Source organism: Paroedura picta, chromosome 1 (genome assembly GCF_049243985.1).
Source record: "Paroedura picta isolate Pp20150507F chromosome 1, Ppicta_v3.0, whole genome shotgun sequence".
NCBI lineage: Eukaryota > Metazoa > Chordata > Lepidosauria > Squamata > Gekkonidae > Paroedura > Paroedura picta.
Window position 1 is genome coordinate 18,599,469 of NC_135369.1, and position 22,676 is coordinate 18,622,144.

At 45.2% G+C, this 22,676-nt stretch overlaps 2 protein-coding genes across 3 annotated transcripts in view; one reads left to right on the forward strand and one right to left on the reverse strand.

Moving 5' to 3' along the window:
* C1H11orf98 (chromosome 1 C11orf98 homolog) overlaps positions 1 to 16,022 on the reverse strand; it is a 32,202-nt gene extending 16,180 nt beyond the window's left edge. Inside the window, exon 1 of the mRNA XM_077324498.1 lies at positions 15,742 to 16,022. The gene's annotated coding sequence lies outside the window, so the exon portion shown is untranslated. The remainder of the gene's footprint in view (positions 1 to 15,741) is intronic.
* LOC143831473 (phospholipase A and acyltransferase 3-like) lies at positions 125 to 17,504 on the forward strand. 2 transcript variants are annotated; one of them, XR_013228890.1, is made up of 5 exons: positions 125 to 322; positions 5,933 to 6,035; positions 11,401 to 11,669; positions 14,121 to 14,328; positions 17,409 to 17,504. XR_013228890.1 is itself a non-coding variant. In XM_077324481.1 (4 exons), the coding sequence occupies exons 1-4, from the start codon at positions 314 to 316 to the stop codon at positions 14,229 to 14,231; spliced, it is 492 nt and encodes a 163-aa protein (XP_077180596.1). In that variant the 5' UTR covers positions 126 to 313; the 3' UTR covers positions 14,232 to 14,403. The 2 variants fall into 2 exon arrangements, 1 of the variants encoding a protein (XP_077180596.1); XM_077324481.1 differs by lacking the exon at positions 17,409 to 17,504 and having other exon boundaries at positions 126 to 322; positions 14,121 to 14,403.
* The last annotated feature ends 5,172 nt before the right edge of the window (positions 17,505 to 22,676 follow it).

Here is a 22,676-nt window from a genome sequence, read left to right on the forward strand (position 1 = left end):
TCTCTCAGCCTCACCTACCCCACAGGGTGTCTGTTGTGGGGAGAGGAATGGGAAGGCGACTGTAAGCCGCTTTGAGCCTCCTTCGGGTAGGGAAAAGCGGCATATAAGAACCAACTCTTCTTCTTCTTCTTCTTCTTTATTTTCGGCCGAGAAGCAAAAGGAGTTAAGGAGAAGCAAAAGGACAAGGAGATTACCTAATTGCCCAGTTATCAGATGCATGTTCCATGAATTATTTTTCTGGGGCTTGGTTTCATTTTCCAGTAAGCACTGAGGCTGGAGGTTGCCTGCTTTCATTCTGCCTTGAGGAGCACAGATGTCAGAGGTAAATACGAGGGATCTTGCAGAGCGTAACTATTTCGGGGTGGGGGTAATGGTACTGTTGGAAACACGCCCTTGAAAAATTTTGGGCAGCCTTTGGAAGGTATATTTCATTCCATTTTTCCCCCTTTCTGTTATTAGTTGTTAACAGTTTCATTACATTTTTCATAATTGATTTTTTTAAAGAGAGCTAATGACTGAAAACTAGATATCATTCATTAAGTGATAATTTACAACAACTTTTATTACTTCACAGTTTCTTTTATGTATTAACTTGGGTGGTGTAGAATTACAGTTTATTTTTAAATCTTTTACAGGCTCTTAGTTTGGAGCTTTTATTGGCTGCTGTACATATTTTACATGTGTTAAGAACTGGCATTTGTTAAAACCAGACCTTTGAACTTCTTATAAGGGCCAAAATGCATTGGTCTTTTGGTTTGCATGGTGCATAGCATACCGGTTTACAATAGCCTATGGGGTGGATATATGTTTTTAATTCCTAAAGTTGTTTTTAAAAATTGTGCACAATAAAAGTAATTTTAACAATAATACAGACAATCAATCTTTGTAGGTCCTAAATGTTACCAGTTGGGTTTTATATGGTTGCAGCTCTTTGTCAGGGAACTAAAGCAAGATGTCTCAAACCCAGTCCAGGGCTGAGAGATCTCAAAACAAAAGACGCAGGTAGTTGTGACCAGGAAGGCACTGGGTGGTACTTTCCTGTCGCTCTTTCAGAATTAGACAAAAGGTTTTAAAAATTAATTGCTATTTATTAAGGTGCATAACACACTAACTACACTAGTCAGTAAATAAAATAATAAAGGAGTTTAATATCATTAGCTATAATAATTGAGAGCCAGTTTGGTGTAGTGGTTAGGAGTGCGGCCCTCTAATCTGGCATGCCAGGTTTGATTCTACGCTCCCCCACATGCAACCAGCAGGGTGGCCTTGGGCTCGCCACAGCACTGATAAAACTGTTCAGACCGTGCAGTGATATCAGGGCTCTCTCAGCCTCACCCACCCCACAGGGTGTCTGTTGTGGGGAGAGGAAAGGGAAGGCGACTGTAAGCCGCTTTGAGCCTCCTTCAGGTAGGGAAAAACGGCATGTAAGAACCAACTCTTCTTCTTCTTCTTCTTCTTCTTCTTCTTCTTCTTCTTCTTCTTCTTCTTCTTCTTCTTCTTCTTCTTCTTCTTCTTCTTCTTCTTCTTCTTCTTCTTCTTCTTCTTCTAATATTCACCTCTTCCCCCTCTATGGAAACAGCCAAAAACCACAAGCAGGGGCACACAGAGACATGTTTCTTAGAAGCATGTTTGAAAGTTCATGTGCGTTTTCTGAAGGTGGGTCAACATTTTAACCTGATAATTTCTTCGAAATAGTTTAGATGTCAAACTTTATAAGCTAAGAGCAACTGCATAGGAAGTTAAACGTTCGCCATGAGCGTATTTAGCATACTGCAGCTAGACAGGTGAATTTGTATCTTCTTGGTGCTTCTAAAACTTCTTTGTTTCTCTCTTGAAGGCATCAATCAAGCTCCCTGAGGAGGGCACATAGACTATAATCCTCTGTCTCTCAGACAATGAGGGTGGGGGTGAAGGATTGCTGTGCAATCTGCTAGGAACTTGAGCGTGATCTTTGATGCCTCCCTGTCAATGGAGTTACAGGTCACCAAGGTAGCTCAGCTGGCATTTTACCATCTCTGCCAGGCATCCTACCTGGCCCCAGAACACCTGGCCACAGTCATTCAATGGTCATCTCCAGGTTGGACTTCCGTAATATGTTCTATGCATGCCTTTCCTTGATGTTGATCCAGAAACTGCACTGGTCCAGAATGCAGTGGCATGACTCCTCTGACATTGTTGAGGAACCACTTCTGGATTGCCTTCAGGCCAGCTACACTGGCTCCCAGTTGAATTCCAATTAAAGGTATTGGTGCTGACCCTCAAGGCCACACTTGATCAGGGCCCGGCGTACCTGCTTGCCTGAGAACACAGGACTCTAAGATCATCCAATCAGAATAAATTAGTCATCCCTGGCCCAAAAGAAGTATGTCTGGTTACAACCAGGGCCAGGGGCCTCTTCTGTCCTGGCCCCGCCCTGGTGGAATCAGCTCTGGGAATAGCTGAAGGCTCTGATGGAGCTAGGTCAGTTCCATATGGCCTGTAAGACGGAGGACTTCTGCCAGGCGTTTGGCTAGAGACAATGAACATCAAACAACTTGATTAAATATCACCCAGGCTCCCTCCCTGATTTAGTCTGCTAATTAATAAGGCCCAATCAAAATTATATATCAATTTAGGATTAGTCCAATGAAATCTTTGGTGCCAACGTGCCAACTTGGTGTAGTGGCTAGAAGTGTGGACTGGCGAGCCGGGTTTGAATGTGCGCTCCCCCACATGCAACCAGCTGGGTGACCTTGGGCTCAACACAGCACTGTTCTGATCGAGCAGTAATCTTAGGGCTCTCTCAGCCTCCCCTCCCTCACAGGATGTCTGTTGTGGGGAGAGGAAAGGGAAGGCAACTGTAAGCCGTTATGAGCCTCCTTCGGGTAGAGAAAAGCAGCGTATAAGAACCAACTCTTCTTCTTCTTCTTCACCAATCAGGGCCTTGGCTGAAAAACTGACAATTTACATTTCTATACTTCTGGAAGTACAGAATCTTAAAAGACGATGCAGTAAAAGTGCTGCACTGAATATGCCAGCAAATTTGGAAAACTCAACAATGGCCACAGGATTGGAAAAAGTCAGTTTACATTCCAATCCCAAAGAAGGGCAATGCCAAAGAATGTTCAAACTACCGCACCATTGCACTCATTTCTCATGCTAGCAAAGTTATGCTCAAAATCCTACAAGCTAGGCTGCAGCAATATGTGGACCGAGAACTTGCAGAAGTACAGGCAAGATTTCAAAGAGGCAGACGAACTAGTGATCAAATTGCCAACATACGCTGGATCATAGAGAAAGCTAGGGAGTACCAGAAGAACATCAACTTCTGCTTCATTATGCTAAAGCCTTTGATTGTGTGGAGCACAACAAATTGTGGCAAATTCTTAAAGAGATGGGAATACCAGAGCATCTTATTTGTCTCTTGAGAAACCTATATGCAGGTCAAGAAGCAGCAGTGAGAACCGAGCATGGAATCACTGATTGGTTCAAAATTGAGAAAGGAGTTCGGCAAGGCTGTATACTGTCGCCTTGCCTATTTAACTTTTATGTGGAGCACATCATGAGAAAGGCGAGGTTAGAGGAGTCACAAATTGGGATCAAGATTGCAGGGAGAAATATCAACAACCTCAGATATACAGATGATACCACTCTAATGGCAGAAAGTGAAGAGGAACTAAAGAGCCTGTTGATGCGGGTGAAGAAGGAGAGTGCAAAAGTTGGCTTGAAACTCAACATCAAGAAAACTAAGATCATGGCATCCAGCCCTCTCAATTCATGGCAAACAGATGGGGAAGAAATGGAGATAGTGACAGCTTTTATTTTCCTGGGCTCCAAGATCACTGCAGATGGGGACTGCTGCAAATAAATGCTCCTGGGGAGGAAAGCTATGGCAAATCTAGACAGCATCCTAAAAAGCAGAGACATCACCAAAAGTGTGTTTAGTCGAGGCTATGGTATTCCGAGTTGCAATGTATGTCTGCGAAAGTTGGACCATAAGGAAGGCCAAGCGTCAAAGAATTGAGGCTTTTGAACACTAGTGCTGGAGAAGACTCTTGCAAGTCTCTTGGACTGCAAGGCGAACAAACCGGTCAATCCTAGAGGAGATCAGCCCAGACTGCTCCTTAGAAGGCCAGATCCTGAAGATGAAACTCAAATACTTTGGACACCTCATGAGAAGGAAAGACTCCTTGGAGAAGAGCCTAATGCTGGGAGCGATTGAGGGCAAAAGAAGAAGGGGATGACAGAGAATGAGGTGGCTGGATGGAGTCACTGAAGCAGTAGGTGCAAACTTATATGGACTTCGGGGAATGGTAGAGGACAGGAAGGCCTGGAGGATCATTGTCCATGGGGTTGCGATGGGTCGGACACGATTTCACACCTAACAACAACAACAATATGAATTAATGTCCAACTCTTGGTGATCCTATGGCTCAACTGTTGCTATGATTTGCAAATACTTATTTTCAACAATAAACACAAACAAATCAAAACTGTTATTAGGTTACCAACCCATACATGAATACAATATTAAAAGATGCTATCTGATATTTGCTCCAAATTTTAATTCTCTAATCTGATCCCTTCCTTCCAACTTGCAGATTATTGCTTTGGCACTGCTTGGCTGATTAAAGGCTTGCTTCTGTGTTTCATCTCTCTCCCCTTTTGCACTTGCTGCTGAGGAGACTAATATAATTATATGCTTTTGGGGAGTAAGGTTTACTGCCCCACCCACCTTCTGTTCCTGTTCTGAGCCAATCAAAGAATTATTATGGGTCACAAGATCAGAGCAGCCTGATTGAATAATTGAAAGAATTTTAAAAATAAAATAAAATCACACACTCTTTATAACACAACAGACTAACCAAGGATAAAAAGAAATGTGAATAAAATGCAGACCTCTAGAATGTGAGTTTTACATATTCCTACAAATTGTAGTTAGTGATTTTTTTTTGCCTTTTGAACTTGTCCATTGAGTTTTCATGGCAAAGATACTGGAGTGGTTTGCCATTTCCTTCTCAAGTGGTTAGGCGAAGGAAAGTAAGTGATAGGCACTAGAATTCTTGGAGTTGCAAGAATTTAGAGATCATCTGTTACCTAGTGTGATGGAATAAAGGGGCGGAGACTCCCTAGGGTGAAGAGTTTCCTGAAAATAATTTTGTAAATGCTATCACTTCCGGTAGACATCTAGACTGACCAGCTAGTATAGTTTCCTTTTAGTGTAACACTAACTCACTGAAGGAATAACAAAGTGTACACCTTGGAGAATACCTCATGGAAAACTCTGTATTGTCTGTACCATTTGGCATATAGGGAAGATGTTAAGAGAAATAGCCAGTAGTAAACAAAGCTAAGAATACCATTTTAAAGTTTGTGATGAAAAAAAAAGGAGAGAAGGATAGTTAGGGCCTACCTTGATCCAGAAATTGCAGCTGGTACAGAATGTAGCTGCTAGAGTTCTCACAGGTACATTGTGAAGGCCCCACATCCAGCTTGTGCTGAGGCAGCTGCACTATTTGCCAGTTGCAACATGGATCAAGTTCAAGGTTTTGGTATTAAAATTTAAGGCTATTTGCAGTCTGGGCCCCACCTATCTGAGGGACTGTCTACTTCTTTATGCCCCCTGCAGGGCACTTTGCTTGGTGGGTGCAAATCTGCCGGCTGTAATGCATTTTGCCACAGCCCTGTATATCTCTTTCCTGGCTTGCTGGCAGAGGTCAGAGCTTTATCTTGCGCTCCAGAGTGCAAGGGTTGTCACCCAGCTAACATAGTGTGCTGTCTCTGTGTACCTCCCCAAAAGGATTGTCTGTGTCTCATCCTTTGTCTCTCAATTACTCTCTCAGGCCCAATCAAGACAAGCCCTGCAGGAACTTGCATAGGCTGTCCCTCAGTTTAGCCTCTGGTTGAGATGATCCTGCCATTGAAAGGTTCATTCTTCTGTTCATTCTTACAGGTGAAGCCAAAGCCCGGAGACCTGATCGAGATTCGCCGATCTCATTATCAACATTGGGCTATCTACATAGGCAATGGATATGTGGTCCATTTAGCTCCAGAAAGTAAGGACTTCTTTGTTAAAGAGCAGAAAGCAAGATTTAGCGAGAAAATTACTATAGACGTTTCCAGACACCACTCCCCGTAAAAGCATGCCAGCAATGTATTGTTTACACTCTTTAAGACACCCCAGTCCAGCCTACTCAGGAGCAGTGCTCTTGTTTTGAGGGAACAAGGCTTGAGAGTATCAACAGGAGCTATAAGCTTGCTTTCAATTATTGGTAAATTCCATGCAAAATTTCTGGCTTTAAAATTAACATATTGGATTTCCAGTAAAAACATCCTTGGACCCAAGTAGATTGGGTTCAAAAAATGAAATTCCACACTAGACCATTGCATTGTGCTGTCTTTTTAAAGTGTAAAATATGCAAAACCTAGAGGTTGTAAAGTATATATGACCTTTATAGACCTAAGAATGGCCTTTGATTCCATCCCCAGGAGAAAATCTGTGGAAAAATTGCTGCCCACCAAATTTTACGATTTTTAGTTACACTTAGGTAACACTCATCAAATAAAACTTTCTGCAAATGGCAGTCAAATCAAATCAATACCTTTCTTGGTGTTATTAACCAAACTTAGATATATATGTGTGTTAAGTGTGCTAAAATAATCAAGCTAAAACTCAGATTTTCTATACATTTCTAGCATTTCTGAACAAGGTTAAGTAAATAAATCTGGTGGTGGCTTCAGTTGTCTGGGGATTTTGGTCTCTCAATAGATGTTGAAGCAGTATCATAGTATTATGAATGTCTATTATGGAGGTTTTATAATGTGGTCTATGAGGAGGGTATATCACTCATAGTGTAGTGCAGCGGTTCTCAATCTGGGGAGTCGTGACCCCTAGGGGAAATGATCGACCCTTGTCCCAGGGGTCACCGCCACTGCGTCCCTGCCGCCACCTTCTTAATGGTGTGAGGGTTGTGTGTGGCTGCTTCAGCGATCATGGAACCCTGAAACGGCCAGTGCTGCGGAGGGGAGGGGCGCCGGTGCAGGTGGCACATGAGCCAGCATCCACTTGCAAGCGTGGAGCTCTTCTCCTCCACGCCACGGCGCTGGCTGCCTTGGGCTTCCGTGATTGCTGAAGTGGCTGTGCACAACCTTACTACCTTCTTTGGGTTGCTGAGGCTGCTGCTGCCGCCACAGTGGTGGTGGTGGTGGTGGTAGGCTCAGCGACCCAAAGGGGGTCGCACCATCAGGTAAGTTGGGAACTGCTGGTGTAGTACAACATGTTCCATGGTCTATGGATATAAGGGTGATCTGGCTGTGAGATCTGTCACCCCATTGATTGCCAGGGTTGATTTGGCTGATCTGGCTGGCTAGGCGGATGTCCCCTACATTCCTCACTTCTCCAAGTGCATCTTCCCCAAATCTGCATGCTCAGTGGAAGAGGATGACCATCCCAGATAGGCATGTACCATTCTTTAGTCAAAGGTATATGATAGCTGTATTCCCCTGCTACAACCTACAAACAAGCTCAAGATCCAGATGGCAGTCTAACAGAGAAAATCCCCATCGATATTGGGGCAAAGCAAGGCTGTATCTTGCTCCCCCCCCCCCATCTGTTCAATTTCTACTTTCATGGTCTCCCAGCCTTTATACGGAAAATCAATGGGAACCCCCCAATTCTTGGGAAAATACCAACCCCAGTGTTACTGTATGCAGGTGGCATTATCATAATTTCTAGATCCCATATCAGTCTGTTATATTGTCTGTGAGGTTTCCTTGACTACTGCAGCAATAACCATCTAGAAACAAACTTTGAAAAATCAAAAATCATGTTTTTTGCCAAAGCCCACCTCAAGTACTCTTGGGTTATTGGAGGTAAATCTATTGAACAAGTCAATCACTTTAAATACCTTGTCCCACATTTTTATTATCACAAAAAGAAATTTAAACCTTTAAAGGGCCTCTAGCTCTGGTGACCAAGTTTTACTATCAAAAAGATAATAAAAACATATCTGCTGCTTTAAAAGTATATAATCAGAAATTTGTTCCCATGATGATTTACGGTCTCCCGGTCTGGAGATAATGAACTTGAGTCTGTGCACTCTGCTTTTTTAAGATAATTATTAGACGTTCTCAGAAGTGTGGCAAAACTTACTATAATTGCTGAATTGGGTCATTATATATGCACATATACACGTACACACACACACATATATGTACATGCCAGCTGGGTTGGGGTGGATCAGCCTTGCTCATACTGCTTGATCTGTCAGCCGCGTTTGGCATGGTTGATCATGAGTTGTTTTGTCCACTGCCTCACTGGGGCCAGGATTCGGGGAGCAGTCCTTCAATGGCTTTGCTCCTTTTTCCGTAATCAGACACAGAGTTTGGCAGTGGGTGAAATACTGTCACACCCATACAGACTCCCTTGTGGGATCCCACAGGGCCCAGAACTCTCCCCCACAATATTTAACATCTTTATGCGACCTCTTGGATATCTGGTCTGGGGTTATGAGCTGGGCTGTCATCAATATGCAGATGATGCCCAGCTCTATCTCCTCATGGATGGCCACCCAGACTCCCCCCCCAGATATTTGCCAGATGTTTGGAAGCCATAGCTGGATTTGTTAGAGCAGAGCCACCTGAAACTCAACCCCTCCAAGACAGAGGTTGAGCAGGAAAGGGGCAGGACAGGAAGTGTGCCCTCCCATCTTTGCAGGGGCTCCACTTAACATCATAACAAGAAATTTGGGGGTGATCCTGGATGCTTCCCTATCAATGGAGGCTCAGGTCACAGGGATAGTGTGCATGGCATGTTACCATCTTCAACAGGCAAGACTACTAGGGCTCTACCTGCCGCTGTGCTGTTTGGCCAGTGATCCATGTGACGGTCACCTCTATATTGTACTTCTGTAACTCATTCTATGCTGGCCTACCCTTGGCAGTCCAGAAACTCCAGCTGGCACATAATGTGGCTGCTAGGGTCTTCACTGGTTTATCTTGGAGGACCCACATCCAGCCTGTGCTGAGACAGCTGCATTGGTTTCCAGTCTTGGGCTGGATCAAGTTGGTTTTGACCTTCAAGGCCATCTGCAGCTTGGGCCCTGCCTACTTGAGGGACCGCTTGTCTTCTTATGCCCCCATATGGCTCTTCACTCTGTGGGTACTAATCTGCTGGTGGTCCCTGCCCCAGAGAGATATGCTTGGCCTCAATCCAGGCCAGGGCCTTTTTGGGAAGTCAGGGGCGCCAGTGGGAAAGCAAGTGGAGCAGGGGCTCAGGCAGAGGCAGCAACGTCCCTCAGCAAAAGACTACCCCCCCTCCCGCTGGGCCTCAGTAAAATTGTCAAGCGCTGACCGGTCCCAAGTGATAAAAAGGTTGGGGACCACTGCCCCTGACTTCCCACTGCCCTCTGGGGGGCACTGCCAGGAGCAGCTGCGCAGTGCCACGCCGATGGGGAGCCCCAGCCATGGCAGCCGCTGGAGAGTGGCAGGGCAGCCCCCGAGGCAGCAGCTGGGGAGGAGGAGCCGTGGCCCAGTACCGACTGATCCACGGATCAGTACCGGTCCCCGGACCAGGGGTTGGGGACCACTGACCTAGGGCTCATCACAGCCCTTTCTGTGCTGCTCTGACTGAGCAGTCCTGTCAGAAGCTCTCTCAGCCTCACCTCCCTCACAGGGTGTCTGTTGTGGGGGGAGGAAGGGAAGGCTGCTTTGAGAGTCCTTCAGGCAGTGAAATGTAGAGAAAAAACCAACTCTTCTTCTTTGTCTTCTTTTTTGAAGGAGCTTGATAATTCATAGGTACTGACAGAAATCAAAACAAAACCTGGCTGAAAGTTAAACTCCTGCCAGGCTCATTTCTCAACACATGATTCTATATGTCAGCAATCTTTGTTTATTTGTTTATTTGTTTATTTGTTTATTTGTTTATTTGTTTATTTGTTTATTTGTTTATTTGTTTATTTGTTTATTTGTTTATTTGTTTATTTGTTTATTTGTTTATTTGTTTATCCATCTACTCACTTACTTATTATAATTGTATATTTTTATACTGCCACTCCCAGCAAGCTGACCGGTTCACATCATATAAAAACATCCCAGAAAATTTCCAGCATCTCAACATTCTCAGCAAAGTTATCTATCTATCTATCTATCTATCTATCTATCTATCTATCTATCTATCTATCTATCTATCTATCTATCTATCTATCTATCTATCTATCTATCTATCTATCTATCTATCTATCTATCTATCTATCTATCTATCTACCTACCTACCTACCTACCTACCTACCTACCTACCTACCTACCTACCTACCTACCTACCTACCTACCTACCTATCATACTTCTATACTGTCCTCCCTGGAGGCTCATAAAATAAAATCATAAAATCACCATAAAATCATGGGTTCTCCATCTTTGGAGATTTTTAAACAGAGGGAGAGGAATGGGAAGGCGACTGTAAGCCGCTTTGAGCCTCCTTCGGGGAGGGAAAAGCGGCATATAAGAACCAACTCTTCTTCTTCTTCTTCTTCTTCTTCTTCTTCTTCTTCTTCTTCTTCTATCTTCATAGGGTTTGGTCCCTTGGCCCCAGATCATCCTCGTCACTCTCCTTTCAATTTTATCTACGTCCTTCTTGAAGTGAGGCCTCCAGAACTGCACATAGTACTACAGGTGTGGTCTGACCAGTGCCGTATACAATGGGACTATGACATCTTGTGATTTTGATGTGATGCCTCTGTTGATACAGCCCAAAATGGCATTTGCCTTTTTTACCGCTGCATCACACTGCCTGCTCATGTTTAGTTTACAATCCACAAGTACCCCAAGGTCTCGTTCACACACAGTGTTACCTAGAAGCGTATCCCCCATCCAGTAAGGCATGCTTTTCATTTTTCTGACCCAGATGCAGAACTTTACACTTATCTTTATTAAATTGCATCTTGTTCTCATTTGCCCATTTTTCCATTGTGTTCAGATCTCGTTGAACTCTGTCTCTATCTTCCGGAGTTATTTGCCAGTCCTCCCAATTTGGTAAATGCATATGTAAGGTTACACACACTTAAACAGATGGAGTAGTTCACACAGCAGATGGGTGTGCGTTTGACTGAATGCTCTTCTAAAAAATATGCAGCCCACAAGAGAACTAGCTAAAACCTTTCTTTTTGACTACCAATATTTTTTAGTGCAAATCATTTCAGGAAGCCTGACCATGAAAATCTGGCTCAGAAAACAGCCAAATAAAATATTTCTGTCTCAAAATGCTCATGAAGATATGCTTTATCTTTCCATATCACCCACCAGGAAAATCTCTTTATCCTTTTTCTGTAATCCGTGGGAGGGAAAAAATTAGATTAATTTACTGATGAAATGCAGACCAATTAGACTGAACGTTGACCTGGGTGTGTTTTTTTTCTGTTCTCAAGGTGAGGTTGCTGGAGCTGGACTCTCTAGTCTTCGTTCTGTTTCAGCAGACTTTGCAGAGGTGAAGAAGGAGCAACTTTGGGAAGTGGTGGGGAATGATAAGTATGTCATCAATAAAAAATATGATGAAAGATTCCAACCGCTCCCCGTGGATGAGATCATCTCCCGGGCAAAGGCAATGGTGGGGAGAATTATACGTTACAGCCTGCTCGATCATAACTGTGAGCATTTTGTCACTAAACTGCGTTATGGCATTGCAGTCAGTGACCAGGTATGTAGACTCATTTCCTCTTTGAGTATTGATAATCTATGCAGTGATATTGAATGCTGAGGTATAGTCTCCTGGCCCCAAAGACCATACAGTATCGGACTCAGTTCGGAGAGTATAAAGCTAGAACTCAGGAAGTTGCTGATTCAATTCTAGCTTTGGTCACTATATTTTTCCCTCACTGAAGTGGCTAAAACTATTTTTTCCAGCTTTTCATCAGCAGAGCCTTTCTTATAATGGGCAAATGAGAACAAGATGCAATTTAATAAAGATAAGTGTAAAGTTCTGCATCTGGGTCAGAAAAATGAAAAGCATGCCTACTGGATGGGGGATACGCTTCTAGGTAGCACTGTGTGTGAACGAGACCTTGGGGTACTTGTGGATTGTAAACTAAACATGAGCAGGCAGTGTGATGCAGCGGTAAAAAAGGCAAATGCCATTTTGGGCTGTATCAACAGAGGCATCACATCAAAATCACAAGATGTCATAGTCCCATTGTATACGGCGCTGGTCAGACCACACCTGGAGTACTGTGTGCAGTTCTGGAGGCCTCACTTCAAGAAGGACATCGATAAAATTGAAAGGGTACAGAGGAGAGCGACGAAGATGATCTGGGGCCAAGGGACCAAGCCCTATGAAGATAGGTTGAGGGACTTGGGAATGTTCAGGCAGGAGAAAAGGAGGTTGAGAGGGGACATGATAGCCCTCTTTAAGTATTTGAAAGGTTGTCACTTGGAGGAAGGCAGGATGCTGTTTCTGCTGGCTGCAGAGGAGAGGACACGCAGTAATGGGTTTAAACTTCAAGTACAACGATATAGGCTAGATATCAGGAAAAAGTTTTTCACAGTCAGAGTAGTTCAGCAGTGGAATAGGCTGCCTAAGGAGGTGGTGAGCGCCCCCTCACTGGAAGTCTTCAAGCAAAGGTTGGATACACACTATTCTTGGATGCTTTAGGATGCTTAGGGCTAATCCTGCGTTGAGCAGGGGGTTGGACTAGATGGCCTGTATGGCCCCTTCCAAGTCTATGATTCTATGATTCTATGATTATTTCAGGCAAAACTCTCTGAAAAGTCCCAGTTTTATAAGCAAACCTAATGGCCATTCAAAAAGTGCAGAATCATAGAATCATAGCATTGGAAGAGACCTCCTGGGTCATCTAGTCCAACACCCTGCACTATGCATGACACTCCCAACCCTATCGCTCATCCACTGTAACCTGCCACTCCCTTGAACCTTCACAGAATCAGCTTCTCCATCAGATGGCTATCCAGCCTCTGTTTAAAAATCTCCAAAGATGGAGAACCCAACACCTCACGAGGAAGCAAGAGAGAACTGCTCTCCTCCATCCTCTATATGGCAGCCATTTAAGTACTTAAAGATGGTTATCTGATCCCCTCTCAGTCGTCTCCTCTCCAGGCTAAATAGACCAAGCTCCCCCAAACTTTCCTCCTACGTCTTGGTCTGCAAACCCCCTCACCATCTTTGTTGCCCTCCTCTGGACACGCTCCAGTTTGTCTACATCCCTCTTCAACTGGAGTGCCCAGAACTGAACACAGTACTCCAAGACCCATTATGCACAGCGGCAGCCATGCCGATTATGCACGGGGCAGAGCTCCCCCGAAGCACACTAGCTGCCTGGGTGCAACAGCCCCGAACACGCAATGTGGGACTGGAAGCGCTGGGAGTGCTCTGAAATGGTGGCAGCAGCGGGGGGGAGCATGGCCCCCCCCCCCGCTACACAATGATGGGGAGCAGCATGCAGAACCAAGGAGCTGCTAGGAGCAAGAGGCATCTCTGCAGGGATGCCGTAGGGCAGGGGAGGAGCCAGGCGTGAAATTATTCAATTATGCACAGGCAGGCCCAACCCAGCCCTCGCCTGTGCCCCGGGTGCTCCCAGTCCTGCGGAAGAATCCGTGTTTCTTTAACGTGGGTCTTCTGACAGCCTGGGTTGGGCCAGGCCTCATATAGCGCTGACGTCGGCCATAATCGGGGATTTTCCCTGAAGTCCTGTCGCCGCTGTCTCGGGCGTTCTGGCCCGTGCATAATGGGTCCAAGTGAAGCCAAACCAGAGCAGAGTAAAGTGGTTCCATCACCTCCCATGATCTGGACACGATACTCAATTTGATACAGCCCAAAATCCCATTTACCTTTTTAGCCACCAAATCACACTGCTGACATATTCAATGTATGGTCTACTAAGACTTAGATCCTTTTCACAGATACTACCGCCAAGACAAGTCTCCATTTGAATTTCATTTTATTCAGTTTAGTCCAGTTCTTGAGCCTATCAAGATCATCCTGTACAGAGAAAGAATGGAAGATTTATTTCCTGTTTATTCCCATCCATTTTTTTTAACAAACAGTGAAGATGGGACTTTTTGTGTTCATTGTTTCATCAGTGTGGGAATGAACACATATCCACCATGAAAACTCAATCTTCTCTTTCCCCTACAGGTCACAGATGGTTATTGGATGGCAGGAGGGGCCCTGGCTGGAACCCTAGCTGTTGGTATAACAGCAGCGTTGCTATACAAAGCATTTGTACCAAGACGCCAAAAGGAGTGACCTCTGAAACAAGAGGTGAAGATGCTAACCAAACTTGATGTCTCCTGCTTAAACTGACCAAATTAGCTGTATTAACTGGAGACTTATTGAGAGGCAGGTAACTATGGGATCTCTACCTGTGTAAACTGAATTATTCCCTTGAGAAATTCTTAAATAAACCAGTCTACAGTAACTGGAACGTTGACTTATTAAAGAAGATCTTAAAGCAAAATACAAACACACACACACTCAAACTCATGAAATATACACACAAGAGATTAACTAAAGAAACACAGGGGTGAAAGGGAATAATTTTAGAAAAAAGAAGCAATAGTTGTCATCACTATGTGAAGAGGGAGGTCTGTGGATTCAACAAAACTATTGGCATCTTGGAGAAGGAAAAGGAGTCGGCTATGTGCAGGCAGGTGGAGTATGCAGGGCACTGAAAAACACACACATAGAAGATGAAGGCAGGCCCCACATAGTGGGGGTGCGTGGAGAATCCCAGAGAACACATACAGAGAAACTGGTGCTAGATGTTAAGTTTTTTTTAAGGAAAATTGTAACCACGGGTTTATGGTTGATGTGCTAACAATGCACTGATGTGATTTCTTGTGTATGACAAAGAAACTGGAAAGCATGTGATGTGCTTGTCCAGTGTGAGGACAATATCACCGGGTGAAAGCTTGGAAGTTTCCCAAGAGGTAGACAATGCCTGTAATTGCTAAAGATGTTAATGAAACTGTCAAGGTGTGGCAAGCTGTTAGTGATTTTATTTAGCTGTTTTATTTTCAGTACTAGAAATAGAGCCCGCTGTAATTTAAAGACAGCAGGCACTAGCAGGGTGTTGGAGTTTCGTGGCGCACCGGGGATGGATCGGAGACCGGGTGGTGTGCGGCCCGTGAAGTGGCGGCAAGTGGGTGCACCGGGCCGCGGCCTACCTGTTTGTGGAACGTCAGGCAGGAGCGTGCAACGGGCGGGAGGTGGCCTGCAGGCTTGGCTCAGGTCCTCCACTGCGGGTGAGGTTCGGCCGGCGTGTGGGCAGGGTGGTCGTTGTTGGCGCTCCAGGACGGGTCGGTGATGGCCGGTCCTGGGCGCCTGGGCGACGACCGCAGTGTTCTCGCGGCCCGGCGGGCGGGAGCGGGGACGCAAGGCGCCTGCCGATTGGGACCTCCGATTGTCAGTCCCGGAGAAGGGGCCTATCAGCACCCTTCCTCATCACGGACAGGGCCCGCCCTCTGTGCCCTTAACCGATTATCTAATCCGCTCCGCAGGAGCGCTTAAAGATTTATGAGCTACCTTTCTGCCTCATGGAACTCAAGGCAGCTTAAAGTATAAGCAGAACGCTAACAAAACACAGTAAAAACAATAAGGATAAAATCTATGAAAGTCATAGACGAAAAGTCAGGGGCCCCTTTGGCCTCCTCCCTTCTCTTTTCCTTCTTCCCACTTGCCAGCCAACAAACCTTTCCTTGTTTACCTGTCTCCAGGTAAACCTTTCCTTGTTTACCTTTCCCCCCTCGTTCCCTACCTGCCAGGGTCTTCCTTGGAAAATCTGCCTCTGTTGTATGGTGGCTGCCAGCTCAGGGCAGGTCTGGGACATGCTCAGGCTTAAGGCTCCAGAGCCACCCCTGCCCTGTCTGGTTCAATCATCCCAGTCATGAGTCTCCAGAAGTTGCTCCTGGGCCTTTGATGGGCGAGCCCTCTCCATCAGGGGGATGGGTGATTGGTTCAGGGGCCTTTTTGAGCTGCTTTGGCCCCCAGTCCACTGCTGCCCACCTGCCCCAGTTTTGCTTTCCAGGTATCAAGGCTTAGAATGTTTGGCAATGCCGCTGTGGTTGCCAAGCAACCCCCAACAGCCACGGAATCTGGAGGGCATCCTTCAAATGACAGAGGTGGCTTCTGTTCTCCCAGGGAGTCTGGACCCCATGACTTATTGCTTTTACCCTGCAAACTTGGGTCTCCTTCAGGTCTGACCAGAGAGACGGACCTTATACTTCTACTTCGTCTTTTTGCCCTGCTGAAAGCGGATCCCCCTTGGGAACAGAATTTTGCATAAGTGCCGCCAATGCTCTGGAGGCATCTTCTATGACGCCACTTTTGAGGAATTTGTGTTTACAGTTTGAAATGAAGAAAATATTTTGAAAGCGCTTGTTAGGGAGCTTGGTAAAGCAGCTCCTCATCGGGGGGGGGGTATACCCTGCAGTGAATTGTCCCTACAAGGCTCATGGGCTGGGGCTGGGGCTGGGGCTGGGGCTGTGGGAGACACAGAGGCGAGGCCTCAGGAGTAAAAGGAGCAGCTGGTTCTTCCAGCTCACGGCCCTGTACTTCAACCAGGTGGTGGCAGTTGTATTACGTAGAGAGAGTCCCTTTTGCCGCTGTCTATTTTGCACTTTTGGAGGCATTATTTACTGTAGTTTTAGAACTGCCATTACATCTTTTCCATTTGCTGGGTACCCCGGTGTTGGTTTGCTTGTCTGTCATGCCCTACCTACAGTAGGGGGTGGGCAAGGCAGAATAGAGCTTTTAAGGCTAAAGTGCACCGGTTCCATCACATTTGGCAATTAGAATAATTGTTTTTCATACCCTGTTTTTATATAGACACCCGGTGAGGTAGGTCGGGCTGAGAGAGCTCTGTAAGAACAGATCTAGCAGGACTGTGACTAGCCCAAGGACACCCAGCTGGCTGTATCTGGATGAGTGAAGAATCAATCCCAGATCTCCAGATTCGAAGCCACCACTCTTAGCCACTACACCAAGCTGGCCTAAGCACAATCTACAATTTGAGATCTACTATTGTTCCACAAATACTGGATATGGTTATTTTTTTAGTATATGCGCTGCTGAAACGAGCTCCAGATCTGGTTATTTTTATGGTTCGGTCAATTATGTTGGATCTGACATGATTTCTCACCAGAGCCGAAGGAGTTAAAAAAAACCCTGAACAAAACCTTAATAAAATCCAGCAGGATCTATTTAGATCCAGATTTGACTTTTCTTCTTCAGCAGAGGGGAATCCAACAGAGGGGAATCCAGATTTTTAAGGTTAAGAGGGCTGCTTGGATGAAAAGAAACAAGGGGGGGGGGTTTGAGATGGATTGCCACATTCTAATTCTTATAAAAGATTAAAAATAATGTTTTAATATAATGTCAATTACAACTCTAATAATTTGGGATATCCCCCCCTTTTTTTTAAAGCTTCAGAGAGCTTCAGAGAGCAACACCTGGTTATGAAAAAATATATAATACTCTCTGAATGTGTGTTCTGGATCCTTAATGTCTTTTTGACCACTGAGGGAGGCTGTAGAGGCCGAAATGCATCTGGTTTCAAGTGGCTTATCGGACAGATTCATCCACCAGGAACGCTTGTAAACACTACAGTCTGATATCCAGGCACCTGTTTTTCATTTGACATAAGTGCACACTATATAATAAAAATATTTCATCTGTTGTTTTATTTATTAACGCTTGATCCAGCTGGCAAAATTGGGTCACCATGTTGGTTTGAAGCAACAGGACAAATCTTTAAGACAAACAAAATTTAATTCTGGTCGCACCCTTTAAATATAGTGTAACACTTACCTTAAGTAGTCATTATATTTTAGCCCCTCCACATGAGATCGCCAACATCCAGTGTCCAGGCAACATCTGGCTGGCTACTTCCTCCATTTTAAAGCGCTAGTTGGTGAATCCCAAAATGTCGATCCTCCACCATTTGTAGTGCTACCTAATCAGTCAGCTGCCCAACAGCCAAAGAAAGGTAAAGGTAAAGGTATCCCCTGTGCAAGCACCGGGTCATGTCTGACACTTGGGGTGATGCCCTCTAGCGTTTTCATGGCAGACTCAATACGGGGTGGTTTGCCAGTGCCTTCCCCAGTCATTACCATTTACCCCCCAGCAAGCTGGATTCTCATTTTACCGACCTCGAAAGGATGGAAAACTGAGTCAACCTTGAGCCGGCTGCTGGGATCGAACTCCCAGCCTCATGGTCAGAGCTTCAGACAGTATGTTGCAGCCTTACCACTCTGCGCCACAAGAGGCTCTCAAAGAAAGGTATGGAAGCTCAAATGTGCAAAGCACCTGCCTCGTCCCACCCCTTCTCATGCCCCCCTCTTCTGGTGGACAAGTGTGCAGTGGATGGCAGTAAGAATTTTTCCCAAACGTCTCTCTTTTGAAGAAGCCTCCCCATTGGATCACGTGGGGCATCCAGGTGCTCTCTCCTCCCTCCCTCTCTTGAGAGGCAGGGTGAGGAGCTGCAAAGCCATGGCAAGAGGCAGCCAGCCAGCGAGAAAACTACTCAGGCAGGTGGCCCTTCCCCCCACAGCAAGGGAACTCCATGGAGAGAGAGTGTGTGTGCACGTGTACTTGTGCGCGGGAGGGGAGACGCAGCAGCAGCAGAATGGAGGTTTTTTGTTTCAAGTGAACTGCCTGGAGCAACCAATAGTCATTAAATTGTACAGGCAAAGGTAAAAAAAAATTATCCTCAAAGTTGTAGCACAAAGCATGCCTCTCTAAGCTCCCCCCAATCAGAAACCAGATTTCTTTTTTTAAAAAAAGCAAGCCTCATCATTCCATAAGTGGTTTCAATAAACAAACACTATGCATCTATGATTAGATGCATAGTTGTTTCAACAGAGAACTACTGATTTAAAAAAAAAAAAACAGTGGGCATCAAAGGGGCAATTCAAAGCATGGAGAAATGAGATTGGCTGCCTGGCAGAGAAGAGCAAGATAGCAGGGAAAGTGAGGAGAGACCAGGAGGCGCGATTTTATTTAGCGTTACGCCACACAGCTGGCGTGACACTATTTTTACCCATGTGCAGAAATGCTCTGAGTCGAACCTTGCATGAGTATGCACACTTCTCTAGGGACATTGAAGGGGAATCCCTCAAGCCTTACCAACAGGGAGAGAAAAGTAAACGTCAGAAGTAAATGCGAGGGATCTTGCAGAGTATAACTGTTCTAGGGTGGGGGTAATGGTATGGGTTGGCTTGTTTTTAAGGTTTGCATTACTAAACAAGGATAAAGTACTGATGCATCCTGAGTAATTTGAATCCCAGTGAGAAAGGCTGACTATAAATAAAGTTAATAAAACTTTACAAAATGCTCTTTACTTTGCCTTGGTGGAATAGGACTCCTATCACATCTGTGCAACGAATGATTGATTGTAGGGGCTGAAAGAGAAACAGATATGGAGAAGTGAAAGGACTAGGAGATTACTTCAGTGCATAGTTATCATGATGCACATTCCATTACTTATTATTTTGGGGGGCTTGGTTTCATTTTCGTTTTCCTGCAAGCACTGAGGTTGGCGGTTGCCTGCTTTATGATTTGAACAAGCAGAGTTTTCTATTAGAATAAGCGTTGTTTGACGTGGCTTGAGAAAGCAAACAATCAGTAAAAGACAAATCATTCTGCCTTGAGGAGCACAGATGTCAGAAGTCAATACAAAGGATCTTGCAGAGTAAAACTTTCTGGGGTGGGGGTAATGGTATGGGTTGGCTTGTTTTTAAGGTTTGCATTATTAAACAAGGATAAAGTTAATGTTTCTCTGTGGAAGAGAGATTGTTGCTTTCCTCCTTTCTGCACTCTAAAAACAACAGGTAATGACAAAAGTGTGTGTGTGTGGGGGGGAGAACGTGATCCTCCAGACTCCCCTCTCCCTGGTTCCTTTCTGGGAGGGTGTAAGTTACAAAGCAGAGAGCCTGGCTAGACCTGTCACCATCCCTGAATTGGTCCCAAGCCCTAAGAGTCCAGGGGCTACTCTTAGGCAGAAACCAAAAGGTGGGAAAGAAAACTAGAATTGGAACCATAAAACCCAACTGAATCACAGAATCATAGAGTTGGAAGGAGCCATAACCCCTGCTCAATGCAGGATCAGCCCTAAGCATCCTAAAGCATCCAAGAGAAGTGTGTATTCAACCTTTGCTTGAAGACTGCCAGTGAGGGGAAGCTCACCACCTCCTTAGGCAGCCTATTCCACTGCTGAACTACTATGACTGTGAAAAACTTTTTCCTAGTCCTCCAAATATGACTAGAGTGTGAAATTTTTTTTCCTGATATCTAGTCTATATCGTTGTACTTGTAGTTTAAACCCATTACTGCGCGTCCTTTCCTCTGCAGCCAATGGGAACAGCATCCTGCCCTCCTCCAAATTACAACCTTTCAAATACTTAAAGAGGGCTATCATGTCCCCTCTCAACCTCCTTTTCTCCAGGCTGAACATTCCCAAGTCCCTCAACCTATCTTCATAGGGCTTGGTCCCTTGGCCCCAGATCATCTTCGTCGCTCTCCTCTGTATCCTTTCGATTTTATCCACATCCTTCTTGAAGTGAGGCCTCCAGAACTGCACACAGTACTCCAGGTGTGGTCTGACTAGTGCGGTATACAATGGGACTATGATATCTTGTGATTTTGATGTGATGCCCCTGTTGATACAGCCGAAAATGGCATTTGCCTTTTTTACCGCTGCATCACACTGCCTGCTCATGTTTAGTTTACAATCCACAAGTACCCCAAGGTCTCGTTTACACACAGTGTTACCTAGAAGCGTATCCCCCATCCAGTAGGTATGCTTTTCATTTTTCTGACCCAGATGCAGAACTTTACACTTATCTTTATTAAATTGTAATGTTCTCATTTGCCCATTTTCCCATTGTGTTCAGATCTCGTTGAACTATGCCTCTATCTTCTGGAGTATTTGCCAGTCCTCCCAATTTGGTGTCATTTGCAAACTTGATGAGTAGTCCCTCCACCCCCTCATCTGGATAATTAATAAATATGTTAAAAAGTACCGGACCGAGCACCGAGCCCTGAGGTACCCCGATACTCACCTCCCTCCCGTCTGATGAAACACTATTGACAACAACTCTTTGAGTGCGGTTCTCTAACCAGTTCCCTATCCACCTAACTATCTGAAAATCCAGATTGCAGTCCTTCAATTTATCCATCAGAACATCGTGGGGAACCTTATCAAAAGCTTTACTAAAATCCAAGTAAACGACATCAACCGAATATCCACGATCCAGCAAACCTGTTACTTGGTCAAAAAAGGAAACCAGGTTGGTCTGACAGGACCTGTTGGAGACAAATCCATGCTGACTTCCTTGGATCACCAAATTGTCCTCCAGATGTTTGCAGATCACTCCCTTTAATATCTGCTCCATTATCTTCCCCACCACAGAGGTCAGACTCACTGGTCTGTAGTTTCCCGGGTCATCCTTCCTCCCTTTTTTGAAGATCAGAATAACGTTTGCTCTCTTCCAGTCCTCCGGGACATCTCCAGTCCTTAAAGAGCTCCCGAAGATGATGGACAAGGGCTGTGCAAGTTCTCTGGAAAGTTCTTTGATCACTCTCGGGTGCATTTTACCTGGCCCAGGGGATTTTGACTCATCCAGTGCAGCTAAAAGCCTCTCGACAACTTCTCTGTCCATGTCAACCTGCCACCCAGACACTATCTCTTGGCTACTGCCATCTCTAGATGTGCCTAAACCCTTTGACCTGTGGGAAAAAACAGATGTAAAATAGGCGCTGAGCCTTTCTGCTTTCTCTGCATCCTCCATTAGAGTTTGTCCATCCGCACCCAACAGTGGGCCTTTTGCCACCTTTACTTTACGTTTGCTCCTCACATAACTGAAAAATCTTTTCTTGTTACAGTGGGCTTCCCTGGCCAATCTTAGCTCACTCTCAGCTTTGGCCTTTCTGATGATTGATCTACAGTGCCTAGTAACCTGTAGGTACTCTTCTTTAGAGCTCTGTCCTTCCCTCCATTTCCTGAACATTTCCCTTTTCTTTCTTAGTTCCTCTTGAAGTTCTCTGTTCATCCAAATAGGCTTCTTAGAGCTCCTGCAGTGTTTTCGTCTCTCTGGGATAGTCATTAATTGAGCATGCAATAGCTCTTGTTTGAGTAGTGCCCACGCTTCACATGGTCCCTTCCCTTCCAGCATTCTCGTCCATGGTATGACACTCATCTTGTCTCTGAGTTTATTAAAGTTTGCCCTACGAAAATCCAACATCCACGTCTGGCTACAAGCTTCCTTGCCCCCCCCCCCATCTCAAAAGGAATTCTATGAGGACATGGTCACTTCCCCCTAGGGTCCCCACCTCCTTCAGCTCATCCACCAACTCTTGCCTGTTGGTCAGTATTAAGTCCAGTATGGCTGAACCTCTTGTGGGTTCATCTACCCTTTTATATATGAAATTGTCAGCCAGGCAGGTCAGAAAGTTGCATGACTGAGGACGCTTTGCAGAGTTTGTTTCCCAGCACACATCTGGGAAACTGAAGTCACCCATGATGACAAGGTCCTGCCGCTTGAATATTTTCTCAAGCAGCTCACAAAGTGCAGCATCCACATCCTCTCGTTGGTCAGGCGGTCGGTAGCAGACACCAACCACCCCTCGCTTATTTTCCCCTCGCTTATTTTCACCCAGATGCTTTCCACTGTAGATATACTCTCCACTAGGATT

What these genes read in the sequence shown, in the direction of transcription:
- LOC143831473 (XM_077324481.1), top strand. An exon ending in GGTCCATTTAGCTCCAGAAA is followed by an intron (nt 6,036 to 11,400) that starts GTAAGGACTTCT and finishes TCTGTTCTCAAG; the next exon opens with GTGAGGTTGCTGGAGCTGGA. An exon ending in GCATTGCAGTCAGTGACCAG is followed by an intron (nt 11,670 to 14,120) that starts GTATGTAGACTC and finishes TTTCCCCTACAG; the next exon opens with GTCACAGATGGTTATTGGAT.